Source organism: Penicillium cosmopolitanum, assembly GCF_028827165.1.
Source record: "Penicillium cosmopolitanum strain IBT 29677 chromosome Unknown utg000004l:1.0-4361866.0:1.0-4365735.0, whole genome shotgun sequence".
Classification (NCBI taxonomy): Eukaryota; Fungi; Ascomycota; class Eurotiomycetes; order Eurotiales; family Aspergillaceae; genus Penicillium; species Penicillium cosmopolitanum.
Window position 1 is genome coordinate 1,764,035 of NW_026622674.1, and position 16,206 is coordinate 1,780,240.

Consider the following 16,206-nt stretch of genomic DNA (forward strand, 5'->3'; position numbering starts at 1 on the left):
TGATTCACTTGGTCATCTAGTGCGCCATCCCCTTTTCCCAATTCTCTTCAACAATCTTCCAATACCTCTCCTGACTGCGTATACGGAATGACTTTCCAAACTTGATCATCACGAGGAAAACCAAGGCACACGCAAGTCCGACGAAGGCTGCGGATATAAAGCAATTTTGGTAACCCATGTTCTGAATCCAAGAGTAATTCTAGGAGAAATTAGCAGGATATCGCCCATTGAAGAGCCGAAAAACATACCCATAGCCAATTGCGAAAGACATGGTATTTCGCACCAAAATAACTGTGGTCATCGCTACTCCACTCAACTCTCGGTAGCTGTCAACCATGTAGTTGACACTCAGTGTGATACCGCTGGTATTTGTGAAAGCGAGCATGCACATCGCGACGATGAGGCCAAACCAATGGATTTCGTGCGCGGCACCAACACCCCAAAGCAGAAGTGAGCCTGGCACGAGAATTAAGTTGGCGGCGAAAGGCCACAATCGATGCTCTGCTTCCATCACGCCGCCATTCCGACGGGCTAACTTTACAGTCAACCAGTCACTAAAGCGACCAGCAAATAGAGAGCTAGACTAATTAGCATTGGCTATCGTTATATTTTGACCAGGACTCACCCTAGAGTTACCCCGAGACAGCAGGCAACGTAGCTCAGACCGACCATAGAAGATCTGCTTTCTCTTAGTTCTTGTTATTTTATGAGCGCCGGCGCCGTTTGACTTACTTGAAGTTGTAGGGCGGTCCACCCAAGATAATCGAAGCAGTTCCGTTTAGAATATTGAACAAGACAAGATAGGATCCATATGAGAAGCTGATCAAGCGTTAGCCATCCGCAATTAAATGGAGGTGGAGAAGAGTATACATACCCAGAATAAAAGATAACCGGCCATGACAAGTAGTACAAACTCTGCCAAAGTTGTCGAAACATTGTGTTTTGTTTCTGTTTCGGGCCCAGGAGAGATAACTTTTTGATATACGATTTTTTCGTATAGACTGTACCAACCTCCGGAATTGGCGAAGGCTCCTTCGAGACTGGCACGCCTTTTTCATTGTCTTCCACGGTAGAGCCACCATGAGAGGATCCAAGTCGAACATTGGCAACAGTGGGGTCTTCGACATGTTCGCGAACGTAATTCGTTTCCTCCATGAAAAAGAAGAGAAAGACCATCTCGAAGGCGATAAAAATGCTGGGCCAGTAGAAGACCCAGCGCCAGCCTTGGTACTCGGCGATGAAGCCGCAAATCACGGGGGCGAAGTAATTGCTACCCGCCAGGAAGAAGGCGTACAGGCCCATGTATGTACCTCGCTCGTGTGTAAAATACTGAAGCCATTAGCTACCGTTGAAGATTCGATAACGCCGAGAGAAGAACTAACCACATCCGTTACGCTGATCTCAGGGAGAGCTTCAATTGGTGCTGTGAAAAAGCCTTGTACAACGTTTCGAGCGATCCATTGGCTCTTGGTGCCAGAATAGGGTCTAGATGGATTAGTTGAGACTCGAGTTTCCTCAGGACTGGAATGTACTCTCTTACCCCCACATTGTCATAGCCTGCATTCCAGTGTTAGCGCCATAATCTTTCCACAACTTGAAGATTGGAAATGAACACGACTTACGAGAACTCCCGCCAATGACAATAAATATGTCAACCGCTTTCCGAATTGCATGGCGAAGGGTTGCCAGAACAACAAGCCCCAGCCAGCCAACAGAAAAAGATATCCCGTGCCTTCATTGAGAGTGCTAACGGGGAGGCCCGTTGCTTCGGAGAGGGGTGTTATAACAGAATAAACGACTGAAGTTGCGATACCGCAAAACAAAGTATAACTAATAGTAGATTCATAGTCGTCAGTTTTGGTTTCAAGATACGCTCCAATTAGATTAGAGGAGAGCTTATACTCACGAGCTGACACAGATTGTAGAGAGAAACTTCCTTCTCGGACTCCAATTTAGAGGGTCGTCCGGATCATTTGAAGGCGTTGGGATCAAAACAATATCTGAATCGCCTCGAGCGTGACGTGTGTTCAAAACATGCTGAACATCAACCAATGTCACCGTCCCGGGAATGGCAGAGCTGTCTATTGCCGGTGCCATGGAGGGCGATTGAGATGCTATTTTCTTTCAAGGGATACGTCCTATCCAGGAATTGGGGATGGGATGGATAGAGGTAGTAGAAAAGGAGAAAGGCGTCCCACTCCAGGAAAAAGCAAATCTTGATGGGGTACCCTCAACGTCACAGCATGATAACGGCTACCTGCTTTGCCGAAGCTAGCTTGGGGCGATAGTACTAATGGTCAAAGAAACTCTGTTGGGGCCAGGATACTTGTACGGAATGTTCCCGCCGGGTCTCCGGGGCGCGGTAAGGGGACCTTACCTGCCACTACAGTCAATGTGGAGTCGTCGATAGCATCAGGTGGAGCTGCAACTTTCCCCCGCACATTGAGACGGCGATCATTGCCTCGGGTATCTTGTATCGCTTGGTGTGATGCTTGTTATTACTCATAGAACTCGACAAATATTTCCCTTTTGACTAGCAACGTGTCCGGGCGAAAGGGATATGCTTTCTATGAAGAGACAACGTCATAGCTATGGAGACAGATATACTATTTAATACAAGGGTAGCTGCATATGCAAGAATCCAAGATAGACGATAGTTAGATAAGAGCTAGAATTTCGGAACCTTGGAAATCAATTGAGTCTGGATTTGATAGCTCGTCAGCGACGAAGTCTGCGACTTCCGACTCGATTCATAGGGGTAGGTCACTTGCCACAAAATGTAGGTTACCTAGCGCTTAAACAAAGAAAATGGAATGCTTATCGGCGCCCAAGTCTGTGTCCGAGGAGAGTCATTCGTCAATTGGACTCGACAACCCACCTCGCTGGGGTCATCCCGGTAGGTCAAAGCACCCAAATTGGCGGACACGAATCCGCTACCCCAACTCTTATCACTGCCCCTCATTGGCTTTCCAGTAGCAAGTCGAGATATGTCTTTCATCAAAGAAAATGACCCTCAAGTGGCGGTCCGGACTGGACACTCCACGTTCCCGTCAATCTAGACAGGATCTATTTTAGAATCGCCATCATCATAGGTTTGAAGGGGAGGCTTGAAAGAAATTCAGAATTCGCTGTTGTGGTGATTTAGAGTCCGCACTTAGATTGATCTGTTGCCTCCGAGTCACTATTCACAACTATATGATCCGTGGGCGCTTTTCTCCCAGATTCATGAAAAATAGAAATCGGAAAATCTCCAATTTCTTCTATTGATCTCAATCGATTTCGTGCCCGGCCGATACAATGTCCTGAAGAAATGAGGGGTTGTCTCACTGGTGTGAGCGTCGGGTCGGCAAATATTTGAGCTGTCATAGGCTGGCGATACAGATGCCTGCTCTAGAAGTATTGACGGACATTCACCACCAGCACCTGGTCACAGCCAGTCAAACCCATGGTATATAATATTTCAAATTTATTTCATGCACCTCATGCAGAAAGCAACTTCCAGGGTTGTTCAAGTTCGGCCAAGCAAAGATTTAGGTTCTCGCCTTAATACCTCAACGACAAAAACATATAGACACTGGCCTCGTAGACTGAACGCCTGCTAGTACGATATCGGAGTAATTAATAGAACCGGGCCTTGTGCAAACCACCATATCGGCTTATTGCGGATCGCATAGCGCGACCCTTGTATGGACTTCGAACGCGACTTGTACATAGTTCCGCTTTGTCGGAATTCATTCCATATTATTTTATTTATTTTATGGGGGCTATTACCGTCCAAATATTTGAATGAATGATCATTATAATTGTCTGAAATTTCAAAATGGGATTCTTTTTGCCTAGACGGTTGATTAGATATGGGGAAAAAAGAGAAAACAAAGTGGGTATCCTAGCGGTCCCAAAGTTCAATATGCTCGCTACTTTTTGAGGGAAGAAAAGGCAACAGAATAAATGTTGAGCAGAGGTTGGAACCTGTCAGCGAGCTCCTCTTTCGCAGGAATCGGACACACTGAGTACCTCAAGCATGAATAGTACATCAAAATAGCGTTTATGATGATATTGTCCGCTCTGACTTGGTTGTTTCGAAAATATAAAAACTAACCTACTCGTGCCAGGGTGTCCAGGTGGTGGAACTAAAACTCGTGGACGATGATCTCACTGCTCACTTTCATGATTTGGCCCCTCTGACTGGGGAATCAAACTAAGACAAACAATTTCAATTTCTGTTCATATGTACGGGTACTAGTTAGTTAGCCGTCACCTGACATACTAGTAGGCTACTGGGTTTTCGAGATCCCTCTCCTCCATAGACCCCTCTCATCCAGACTAGACACAATCTAATCACTTGCATCACTCTCTCTTTGTGTACCCTACGTACAACTTCAAGATCTACCCACCATGCTTAAGGATATAAGCAGTCAACATATTGCCCCTCAAAATTGCTTTTCACAAGAGCCACAATTCTGGTTATACTATGGGACTGGGCCTGGCGCGATAGTCAGCGGATGGCCCTCACAAGGTGGAATGTATACGCTCGAGGTATCTAGCAGAGTGGAGATAGATTTTCTGGAATTGGACCCATTTAACAACACGCTGCGTCCAACCGCTTCTGATCCTGAATGGCAACAAAAAGAGAATAGGCACTGTGATCTTAGTGAGTCATGATAATACCTTTGTTGGAAGAGTATTCTAAATTTCAACAGTGCGACAGCTTGGTCCAAAATGGTGGCAAAATAGCAACGTATGGATGCTGAGTCAGATGTCAGAGATGACTGTCCCTGATGAACGGGCAAATGAGTATATTCGGGTTGGCTGGACATCTGATGGTGGAGTGTGGGTTTGGAAGACGACAAGATCGGAGGCGAGCGAGATAGGTGGAGCACAGCTGCAAAATGCTCGTACCATGCAAGAACGTTGCATGATGATTGAAAAGCTAGGAGGGACGTTCTACGCAGACCCGAAGGATTGCCCTTTTCTTGATCTTCCTTAATGGAAATTTAGCATACTGCCTTTGATTCAAGTTCCTTCCAATCTATATAATGATGGTCCGACTTGAAATATACTACAACAGAGATCTTGCAAGTCAGCCCCCGTCACCCCCTGAATCGTTCAAGTTCCACCTACGTCTCCCACATGCACCACACTAAACTCACTTGTCTATTTCAAGTGCGCCACTAATTTACCAATGCTGGTAAAAAGCAAAAATACACTCTTTCCCCCTGCTGTAATGAACTAGTGGGGTGACTATTGGGAGAATCTAATAAATGCAATAGTGCGGCTGGCAGATCGGCCCACAACGGTCACACCCGAGTTCATCTTTCAACTGCCATGAATCGTCCGTGCATATCGGTAAGATATCCAAAAGACCAGCCGTCTAGCATTGAGCAAAGAAAGGTATGCAAGTTTAACAAGCCCAGTTATGTCTTGACCAAATCTTTTTCTGCTCATAAAATCGGGTGGTGAGGAGTTGTGCTGTAGCGTTTAATAGGAATATTCAGAATGCGAGTGTATCCAAATTTATACTCAAGGTCGAGCCCAGTACTTCAACGAGGGCTTTGGGCGGAAATCCCCTTGAACAGCTATGCGTGAATTATATATTGTACATAACTTGCAAAGTAGGTCAGGGCTGGTATCCTAGGAGTGCAGTATCAGAACAGCACAGCCGGTTCCCAAAACGGAAATATCCCCAGAAATATCTCCAAATTGATCCAACGAATAGAGAGAGAAAAGGCGAGTATTTTCCATCCAAAAAAGACATACAGTCCTTAAGAAAAGATCCCGTGAAAGCGAAAAGGAGGAAAAGAAAAAAGCCGGGCCCCCGAGTCGAACGGGGATTACTTACAGCACTCGAAGTCTGGAAGGGCACGTCCCCTTGTACTAACCCGGCGGCTTTTGAAAGTATGGGTGCATTTACCCTCATCACCGAGCAAATCGCCGAATTTGGCGTCGGAGGTCGTTACCATGGGGTTTGGCGTGGCGTGGGCTTGAAGATGGGGTGTGGTGATGATGTAGTCTCATAGTGAGCAGAGCCGGGAAGATAGTAGGGCTGGGGCTCGACTTTAATCTACAAAACACGATTACTCAGGTGTAAAGTAAATAGTATCATTTTGAACTTTGAACTTTGATGGAATGTGCAAGCAAACACTGATCGCAAATTCAGGCCTTGTCAAATAACAACCAATACCAATTAGTCCTGATGCCTGATGTGTATGAAACCAATGCTGACTGAGCTTATACTGTACAGATCGCCAAATCACAGATTGCGCGCGAGGCAGTCCAGCGGAACCTGCCGGGTACTTTGGAGAGAGAAATAGGAAATGAAATAAAAGAAACAGATCGGGAGATGAAATGGATGTGAGCTGTCATACTCAGTGAGACGATCCTGCAACGGCGTCGTCGTTTGGCAGCTCCTGAATAACATCCTTAATGAGCTGGATCAATTCCCCGATATCCGGACGCTCCGCGGGCTCAACCTGGAGACATTTGCGGACAAGTTCTTTGACAGGGCACTGATCGCCGCACTACCGGCGCTGGATGTATCTTCTCCGTCGGCATTACCGGCTTTGCCCTTGCCCTTGGTGGCAGTGGACTTCTCATCGGGGAATCGCCAGTCGCCACCAAGAACACACATGCTCAGACTACCACCAGTTTCTTCACTGCGGGCCTCGAAGGGGCTCTTTCCGACGAGACAGGCATACAGTGTGCAGCCCAGCGACCAGATATCGACCTTGGTGTCGATGATCGATCCGGTCTTCACGTCGAAGAGCTCCGGAGCTCGGTACGGCATTGTGCTGTGTTCCGCGGCAGTATCCTGCACTGCTAGCGCTAAGGAACGAGAGGTGATAGCAATTGGGCTAGGAGACAAGGAGCCGAGATCCATGAGAATGGGCGATTGACCATCATCGTCAATCATAATGTTACCTGCAATCGCGTTGTTAGCCTCCCAGCAACGGGTGTGATGTCATTGAAGCCTTCGTCCAAAACGTAAACCTACCGGGCTTGATGTCACGGTGCGCATAGGGCCGCAAACCGCCATCTTGTACACCTTCCTGGCTCTGTGTGACCTCGTCGTCCATCAATGGCGCATTCTCCTCGTCTTCTTCGTCGTCTCCGTGCATTTGGCTTGGTCGGCGTTTCGGCTTCATTTGCATGGTACGCTCCGCGTCGGCATTGGCACCTTCTTGTCGGACGCCCTTTGCTTTACGTGTTGATGGCGCGCCGCTCTTGACGCGGTACTGGTGCATGGACTGGAGCGCATTGGCGACGCCAAGCATAAGCATCATCAGCCGCTTTTCCGGGAACTTGTTGTGGTTGACGAGGTTGGCGTTGATGGCATCTTGGAGATTGCCTCGTTGGTAATATGGGAGTAAGATGTAGACTGTTTTGGATCCAGCGTCTCCTCCATCGGCGCGGAACTTCGATCCTGACTCTGTCGAGACGCAGTGGTCGATTGCGTGGATAATGTTCTCTTCCCCGGTGAACAGGCTGTAAGCCTCGACTTCCTTCAGTGCTTGTGAGACGGATTCTTGACCGAAGGGGCAACGGATCTTCTTGAGGGCGAATAATTCGGAACTGGCTTTATCTTGGACGAGGTAGACGTAGGAGAAACCGCCCTAAATGGATTGGGAGCTTGAAGTTAGGCCACGGTTTCACGATCATGGAGATTACTGCTGCGGTTTGGAGACGGGCGCATTGGATTTCTTTTGCATACCTCTCCCAATAGTCGCAGGAGTTTGAAGCTGCGATTGTTGATCTTCAGTTGCGGTGAGCTGGGGAAACAGCACATGCAATCTGTGAAGTTGTAGAGCAGGTCGAAGAAGTACTGCGCCATGGCGGAGGATGACGGGGACAACGCCGAGTGGCGAAGGACAGATTGGGCCGATCTTAGGTGAGTCCAGGAAGTAAGTGAATGCGCGATTAGGGGAAAGGAAGCCTGAGCGGTGCAGGAAGGAGGCAGGGGATATGCAGATAGGAAGAGTAATGAGGTGTCAAGTCGGGAGTCTCTCGGGGCGGAATGGAAGGCTGACGGAGAAGTGGAGTGCCTTCAACAAATCCTTTGCGTTTCTTGGGTTATTTGTTGTCCCTCCCCCTTTCCGCCTTCTATAGAACCTCCCTCTTTCTCTCTTTTATGCCCGATCTTGGCTTCTTTTGCTGTTGGGCCTCTATACGATCTTTGCGGCGACCATGATTGATGTCGAGTTCATCTGATCTGTCTCCCATTTCTCTCGCTTGACTACGAGTACACATCTCACCACACCTCTTGGCTTGGCTATCGGGCCCCAGCAACCAGCCGCACCTTCGGCCCCATTAACGACACGCTCCCCACTTCTTATTTATTCGCGACCTTACCTTGACCTCTTGATTGTGTCCCAAGGATGGCGAACTCCGATGATGTCCAGGTCGGTGACCTGGTCAACGTGCCCGGTGGCATGTATGGCACCGTCAAGTTTCTAGGAACTGTCGCGGGCAAACCAGGTCGATTTGCTGGAATCGAACTGAGCAGTGAACATTCCCAGCGAGGCAAGAACAACGGCGATGTCGAGGGACGAAAGTACTTCGCGACCTCTGTCCCTGGGTCTGGTATATTCGTCCCCATGAACAACAATAAATACGTCACTCGCCGATCTACATCCCACTCTGCCAGCACCATTGCCCCTCCTACCACTCCAGGACGCGCCCCCGTCAATTTCAGCAAATCCATGGGCCCGAGCCTTTCGACACCTCGCCCACGTATGCGACGACCCTCCCTCCCCCGCCCCGAATCGCCTCGTGTTGCTCCTCCTAAATTGAGCCTCGGCGGGCTGCGCACCCCATCCGCCAGCTCCAAGGCGTCAAATGGATACCAACGCAGTCCGGTAAAGGCGCCGTCTCGTCTATCTGACCGACCCCCCTCTCGAATTAGTTTGGATGATGATACCTCTTCTTATGGTGGAAGACAGTCCGATTTCAACCGACCTTCTCGACCTTCTTCGTCCGAAGCGCTGGGCTTGAAGGAACAAGTGAAGGGCCTAGAGAAGCAGCTGTTGGAGCGTGATAAGCAACTGGAAGAGCAATCGAAGACACTGGGTGATTTCCAGAAAATGTTGGAAGAAATGGAGGGCGCGGATAACATGAGCGTTCGCACCCAGTTACGTGAAAGAAACGAGCGCATTACCCAATTAACGGCCGAATTTGACGGACACCGCGCGGATTTCCGGAGTACGCTTGATACGCTTGAGATTGCAGCCTCCGAGACCGAACGCGTTTACGAGCAGCGTCTCGATGAGCTGATGCAACAAAACAAGGAGTTGCAGGATCGCGGCGAGGATGTGGAGATCGTTGCACAACAACTGAAACAACTAGAGGAATTAGTCTCGGAACTGGAGGAGGGTCTTGAAGATGCAAGGCGGGGAGAGGCCGAAGCAAGGGCCGAGGTCGAGTTCCTTCGAGGTGAAGTCGAGAGAACGAAGCTGGAACTGAAGAAAGAGAAAGACAACTCCGTCGCGGCACTTAAAGATGCGCACGCTGCTTCGGATGGGCCTCACGCCCACAGCTCGCACGAATTGGATCAAAAGGATGACGAAATTCGAGGTCTCAAGGCCATTATTCATTCGTTGAGCCGCGGTGGTTCTAATCCTACGGATATGGGCGAGAACGGCCATAGCAACCCCCACAACGATCAGTCCGAGCATGTGTCCGAGCTGGAGAAGCAACTGCATGAAATTGAGGGAACATTCCAAGTCAAGGACAATCGCATTGAAGAGTTGGAGCGGGAGCTGCAGGAACTTCGCACAAGCGCTACCAATGGAAGTGGTCGTAACCGCAGTTCCACTATCACCCTTTCTCCTTCGAAACAACACAAGCCAACCAGCTCTTCTGGCAGCATTCCTGCCACCAGCTCCAATCAAATCCATCGTCTGTCTGACCGCACTGTGGTCCCAACTGACTGGCATGATGCCCCGGCCAACCCCAGCGAAGCTCGCCATCACCATCGTGGCGCATCCAGCTCTTCGCAACCGCGCCTTGAATCCATGCCGGAATCTGAACGCTCTTCTGATGATGATTCGCAGTGGTGTGAGATTTGCGAGACTGGCGGACACGATATTCTAAACTGTACGAGCATGTTCGGCTCCAAGAACGCCGATAAACCGAAACCCGCGCCGGTCGCTGCTGAACAACCCCGGCGGAAAAGTCAACTGATGACCATGTGGCTTCGAACCATGGGGCATCGGACACCAGTTCTCACCAGAGGACCGGCCGTGATGTTGTCCTCGAGGGTCTGAAGGGTATTGGCGGCCTAGGATCCTCAATGGCACCGGCTGCTGGCAAGTCATCGGGTGTTATTGACGAGTCCAAGTGGTGTGCTCTCTGTGAGCGAGATGGTCATGAGAGCATCGATTGCCCTTTTGATGAATAATGTTCTCATGGTGAATATATGAGATGGCAATCGAGATGGAGACGAACCTGATTGCAATTTGCCCGAACCCCTTCTAGTTCATGGTCCCTTCTTTTTTTCATATTTTCTCCCCCCCCCCTCCCTTTTTTTATGCACACCTGCATGAGATCCGATCTGGCTCCAGTTCCATCGTTTGATGATCGCGCTTGTGCCTTTTTTTCTCTCTTTACCAATTTCACCCCCGTGTATTATTCCCTTGATCATTTCGGTTTCTCACCCATTCTTTCTAAACTGTTGTTAACACCCTTCACCTTCACTTTCTACGGTTTGATTCACCAAACTGACTGGCCCTTGCTGGCCAACTTTCTTTTCTTCTGCTACATCTTACATCTCTTGCTTCCATCCGATTGCCATTGTCATCCCCCCATCCTTGAGCTGGCAACCTGACCACAACTAATCGACCATTTACCACATGGCTTGGGATCAGCCATCTGGTCCAAATACCGGGCCGTACCATACTGGCCTCTCTAGAACCATACTGGCCTCTCTAGACTTGAGCTAGAGCCCTGTTAATACAAAATCTACATCTAATTTTGATCCTACCCTGTATTTGGGGTGTCCACAAGCAGTGCTCTGTCTTAAAGCCCCTGTACTTCAAGTTCCTAGCCAGCTTGAATTGAAGCAAGCCCTGGGTACAACATGTAGGCGACAACAATGCAATCCCACTCTATTCAATGCATTTCCATCAATGGAATGTTGAATTCATCACTCATAATACACCTCGTGAACTCGTCATACAAATCGTTTTCAAGATATACATAATGCAGCTACGTAGTACACACCCTTCGACTCAGTCCCTCACTCGCCACAGACTTCAAGCTTCAATCGCAAAGCCACTGTCACATCACGGCTGCACAATCTCACCCTCAGCATACTTCGTCGCCGCAACCACCCCACAACCACCACACTTCCTCTTCCCCTCATCACCCCCAAACTCCTCAACAACAGCCTTAACCTGCGTCCCAAGATCCGTACAAACAAAACTCTTCTCCCAAACCACATCCCCACAATTCCGACAATACCAACGCATTTTATCAACAGCCCCCTCAGCACGTGGCTGCTCCATCACCACGCCCACCGTATCCGTAAATCGCACCGGAGAGTGCGGCGTGTTCGCCGGGAGCAAGAATATGGAACCCTCGTGGATGGGGATGTCTTGGAATGTGGGTGGTGTGGTGGATGTATCGACGGTTTTCAGGAGCATCGAGCCTCGGTATTGGTAGAAGAATTCGGGGGTTGTGTTGATGTGGTAGTCTGTTCTGGCGTTCGGGCCGCCGACTATCATTACGGTGTAGCCGGCTGTGGAGGGGGTGGAGGGGTGGTAGACGCAGTAGTTGTTTACGGGTGGTTGGAGGAGGTGGGAGTTTTCTTCTAGCCTGGTAGTTGGTTATGGATGTTAGCTGGGGTCAGGGTTGGGATGTAGGGTTGTCGCGGGCACCCCGCGGTGATTTGATAGCGGCGGGGTTCGGAAAGATAATCTTCTGGAATGCGTCGGATGAGGGGGTGGGGTTGATGAACGTACCATTTGGGGATATTGAGGGCTGGTGGTAACATTTTGCAGGTAGTGATCTTTGAAGAGATCGGCTTTTTCCTCTGCAGGTAGGTATGTGGGAGATGGCAGAGTGTGTCGTGTGTGATTACAAAGTTAAACTTGAAGGATGGGAAGTCCGGAGATAACTTCGTGAGCACACCGAGATCGGGCCGGGAGCTTCCCAGGGTTCCAGTTTAACGGATGATTATTAAAGTGGGTACAGATTGATTAGTATTGGAAGTCTATTTTATACCCTCGAGTCTGCAATACATGACTTGGAAATATTTTTCATATACTAGTACGACTACGCGGTGCTATTTCTCATCGCTGTCCTTTCCCATAGCTGGTTTACTTTGACGCTATGCACTCCGAGAAAGGAAGAACTAGTGATATATACAACTGCAGTTCAGCTACTAGTATATATACTTCTTTCAAGACCCCAGACCAGAATATACATACTTATAACTTGAAGTGGTTACTATTACCTACCTAGGTAGGTAAATCATTTCTATCTCATGCTTTCAGCCTGGTATTCAAACAGATTAATCCCTCCCTCGATCGATTACCTAGTAATCCTACTATATACAACCTTGGAACCTTTAGTTATTTGCTAGACTTCCAGTATCAATACACCCCAAGTCACACATAATTTCACTGCCAATGCATGCATATTATACTTGTAACTTCTTAGCCAATCAACCGCCATTTTCCAATATGGCCCCAATATGGCTTCCCATGCACGTGTCACGTGGCGGCTAATTATTAGTTCCCAGCGGGGTTATTCACGATCTCAGCCTCAAACGACAGAAGTCATCATTGGAGTCCTCGAGTCGTGGTTGCTCGTTGTGTCGGCTCGATTGCCGACTGGAGCAAAAAAAATGTCCCGGCTGCCAGATCTAGTTCGCGACTCGAAACTAGAGACTCGATTTGTACCAGACTTCAATGTCGAGACAGTACATACCTATCACGAATCTGAGCGGTCTCGACGTCGACTTGTCCCTGTGTTAGAGCACTGGAAACGACAAGAAAAGATCGGAGGTGGCGGGTACTCAACCGTCTGGCTAGAAAGTTGTCCGAAATTTTCTCGGCATGGTGTCCAAGTTCGAGCTGTGAAGCAGATCGAGACGGGCGGCCGCTTTGCGCGCATTGATTTTAATCGTGAATTAGAGGCCATTGCCAAATTTTCCCACCCGAAGGTATGTTGCATTACATCGGCTTTACTGAAAATTGAGCTGATATGTATAGTACGAACGATGCTTCGTCAAATCATTCGGGTGGTACAGTACCCCCGAGAATCTCTTCATTTCAATGGAATATCTGCAGTTGGGCGATCTACATGATTATCTACTTGACAGACCTCCTCTCTCAGAGAGCCAAGCACAAGATATCTCATATCAAATACTCGAAGGCCTCCAAATGATGCATGAAAACGAATTTATGCACCGTGATCTGAAACCTAAAGTGAGATTGAACTACTTTTAATAGAAGCGGGACACTGATGTCTAATCTAGAACATCCTCATCAAATCCCACCCCCCTCAAGAATGGTGGATCAAGATAGCAGACTTCGGTATAAGCAAACGGATGGAAGAAGCTCCCGAGACGTCGACAACATTGAGAGGCACCGCCGGCTTCATAGCACCTGAGCTATACGGTTTCATTAATGCAGGGAGTCTGTATGCACCGGATATATGGTCATTCGGAGAAATCATTTTTCAAATGCTCACAAAAAAGCCTGCATTCAAACCCATTGGTCAACTAGTTTTCTACATGCGACAGCCCGAAATGTTCCCAAGCGCAGCTCTCAGCGATGTCGGTGTTACTGATCTGGGCATCGAGTTTGTACGATCCTTGATGAATCCTAAACCTGATAGCCGTTTGACAACCAAAGTGGCACTGGAGCACGCATGGATGCAGCCGCCATCCGAGATATTGTCGACGTCAGAGGCACAACCTTTACCGACGGTGGATGATTATCAGAATCCGGCAGAAACAGACAAGCAACGGACCGAATCGCCTACAGAGATTGATCCTCGTGGCTCGGAAACCCTGCGTCCAGAAAGTAAGCCCAAGCGCATGATTCCGAAGGTTGCTACTGTTGAAGATTATGATTCAACCGACGAGGATAAACCATCTTCGCCGCTTGCGTCAGTGATACTGGAAGAATATTGGAGTCCGGGGAAAACGCCAAGCAACAGAACGAATCTCAGGCAGAAATCGATTCTCGGGGCTCGGAAACTCTGTATCCGAAAAGGAAGACCAATGACATGAGTCCGAAGGTAGCTACCGTTGAGGACTACGATTCCACCGACGAGGATAATCCCTCTTCACCACTTGCATCAGCCCTACTGGAAGAATATGGGAGTTTTATGGAATATGATGCTCAAACAAACGAACTTCTTACGGAAATTCAAGACCTTGTTCGACGTAAAAGGAGTATGAGAAGGGGTTTGAGTCCGAGTATGGCTCCTCTTGAAGACTGTTATGCCACCGACGAGGAAAGTGAGTCTTCGGTGCGCTCGTCAGCAGCGGTGTACAACTCTCAGGCTCCATATGGATCACAAAGACAAAGGCGACGCGGTGGATTTCATAAAAGAGTTGATCTCGAGGGCCCAGTGCATCCAAGGAGTAGGACTAAGGGTGTGAGCCCGAATATGACACCTGTTGAAGACTGTGATGCCGCCGACGAGGGAAGTCAGCCTTTGGAGCACGCGGCAGAAGATTGGTACAACCATCAGGCTTCACGACGAAAACAAATACCAATTGGCTCATTGCGTGACTTAACTGATCTTAGGGGCCCAGATGACACCGACGAGGAAAGTGAGTCTTCAATGCACTCGTCAGCAGCGGTGCGCAACTATCAGGCTCCATCACGAAAGAAAAAGCAACGTGGTGGGAATCATGAAAGACTTGATCCTAGGGGCCCAGATTTTCTGCATCCAAGGAATATGACCAAAGGTGTGGCTCCGAATATGGCTCCTGTTGACGAATATTATGCTACCGACGAGGAAAGTCTGTTTTCGGGGCTCTCAGGATATGCGGTGCGGGTAAACGGGGAAGAAGTACAAGGTAGCCAATTGCATGAAGATATTGAAAGGATGCTCTCGGAAACCGAGCTACGCCCAATGAAGCCCATATCGTCAAGAACAGAAAGACAACATACCGAATCGCGAAAAAGAATTGCTGATTGGCTCTCAGAACCTCCGTCTCACTCGGAGGATTTTTGTCATAAGTCCTATGACTCTACCGGCGTGGAGAAGAAATTTGCCCCGATCTCGTCAGCAACAGCGTCGGCATCTGATTCAACTGGGGGCCACTCCGAGGATGAAAACTTCCTCAACATACCTAGAGCAAAACAGCCGACTTCGGTACACCCTAAGCCCATGCAATCTTTAACACTTCCGGACAACAAGTTATCTCCGATGGATTACTATGAGCCACCAGAGGTTAGATTAGACTCCTCTAAGGGACCAAGGCTATTTTATGGGCGCTTTCCTACAAGGCTATTTCCTTCGAGGGAGTATTATTCTGAAGCATCAAAGATGATGCCAACTCCTCGATATTCGACTACCCAGGACCCATATTCAGCAGGCAACGCTACCTGGGTAGATATTCCATATGATCGACCATTTCTGCACCATTGGGAATACAGCAACGAAGACGGAGAGTACGTTCTCCACATTCGAGATGTTCAATCTCCTCAAAGGCCCACGAATCTTGAATCCACCTCATCGCATTCAAGAGACAGAACTACCGCATCTAAAGATCCCCAGAAGAAAGAGACGGAGGAGCGCGACGAGGACACTTCCAGTCCTCGACCGTGGGCCAAGGACATAATCTATGTCAGTGATGGTGGAACTTTCATTCCACGAGATCGGGTCAGGGATAGCCGCCAGCCTGGTGAATATGAGATGCCATGGCGAAAAAAGGGCAAGACTCGCATTCCGCGGAAGCTGCTTCATCCAAGGGCGATTCGGAATCAGGGCTACCCATTCAAGGCGGAGGTAAACAACTCAAAATGACCAATGGCACGGATTTATGGATGCAAAGCTGACTTATCATTAGAAAAATACTATTATAATCCACAAAATTCTGTCTGAAGAACAAATCGACGAGCTGATAATTCACAGCAACGTCTGCAAAGGACTGCAAGGGTACCGATAGGCTGAACTCCGGCTCGCGCATCTTGGGCGGTCATTTGAGCTCAACCGTTGTTTACCGGAGTTACAAGTCAACGATGGGTT

At 48.7% G+C, this 16,206-nt stretch overlaps 6 protein-coding genes across 6 annotated transcripts; 3 read left to right on the plus strand and 3 right to left on the minus strand.

The window, feature by feature from the left end:
• Window positions 1-16: 16 nt before the first annotated feature.
• Window positions 17-2,097, minus strand: N7509_002087 (putative MFS transporter; the record flags this gene model as incomplete). The annotated part of the gene is made up of 9 exons (XM_056626724.1): window positions 17-199; window positions 245-578; window positions 626-679; window positions 733-819; window positions 875-1,329; window positions 1,383-1,485; window positions 1,541-1,593; window positions 1,623-1,830; window positions 1,907-2,097. The coding sequence occupies 9 exons, from the start codon at window positions 2,095-2,097 to the stop codon at window positions 17-19; spliced, it is 1,668 nt and encodes a 555-aa protein (XP_056492519.1).
• Window positions 2,098-4,395: 2,298 nt separating this feature from the next.
• On the plus strand, window positions 4,396-4,987 carry N7509_002088 (uncharacterized protein; the record flags this gene model as incomplete). The annotated part of the gene is made up of 2 exons (XM_056626725.1): window positions 4,396-4,651; window positions 4,701-4,987. The coding sequence occupies 2 exons, from the start codon at window positions 4,396-4,398 to the stop codon at window positions 4,985-4,987; spliced, it is 543 nt and encodes a 180-aa protein (XP_056492520.1).
• A 1,446-nt stretch (window positions 4,988-6,433) lies between these two features.
• Window positions 6,434-7,828, minus strand: N7509_002089 (putative serine/threonine protein kinase ENV7; the record flags this gene model as incomplete). Its single annotated transcript, XM_056626726.1, has 3 exons — window positions 6,434-6,918; window positions 6,992-7,610; window positions 7,709-7,828. 3 exons carry the CDS (start codon window positions 7,826-7,828, stop codon window positions 6,434-6,436), a joined length of 1,224 nt encoding a protein of 407 aa, XP_056492521.1.
• Window positions 7,829-8,372: 544 nt separating this feature from the next.
• Window positions 8,373-10,393, plus strand: N7509_002090 (CAP-Gly domain containing linker protein BIK1; the record flags this gene model as incomplete). Its single annotated transcript, XM_056626727.1, is given in 2 exon segments — window positions 8,373-10,214; window positions 10,226-10,393. 2 exon segments carry the CDS (start codon window positions 8,373-8,375, stop codon window positions 10,391-10,393), a joined length of 2,010 nt encoding a protein of 669 aa, XP_056492522.1.
• An 883-nt stretch (window positions 10,394-11,276) lies between these two features.
• On the minus strand, window positions 11,277-11,986 carry N7509_002091 (3-hydroxyanthranilate 3,4-dioxygenase; the record flags this gene model as incomplete). The annotated part of the gene is made up of 2 exons (XM_056626728.1): window positions 11,277-11,808; window positions 11,955-11,986. 2 exons carry the CDS (start codon window positions 11,984-11,986, stop codon window positions 11,277-11,279), a joined length of 564 nt encoding a protein of 187 aa, XP_056492523.1.
• Window positions 11,987-12,841: 855 nt separating this feature from the next.
• Window positions 12,842-15,984, plus strand: N7509_002092 (serine/threonine-protein kinase; the record flags this gene model as incomplete). Its single annotated transcript, XM_056626729.1, has 5 exons — window positions 12,842-13,159; window positions 13,209-13,424; window positions 13,475-14,109; window positions 14,217-14,687; window positions 14,757-15,984. The coding sequence occupies 5 exons, from the start codon at window positions 12,842-12,844 to the stop codon at window positions 15,982-15,984; spliced, it is 2,868 nt and encodes a 955-aa protein (XP_056492524.1).
• Between the last annotated feature and the right edge of the window lie 222 nt (window positions 15,985-16,206).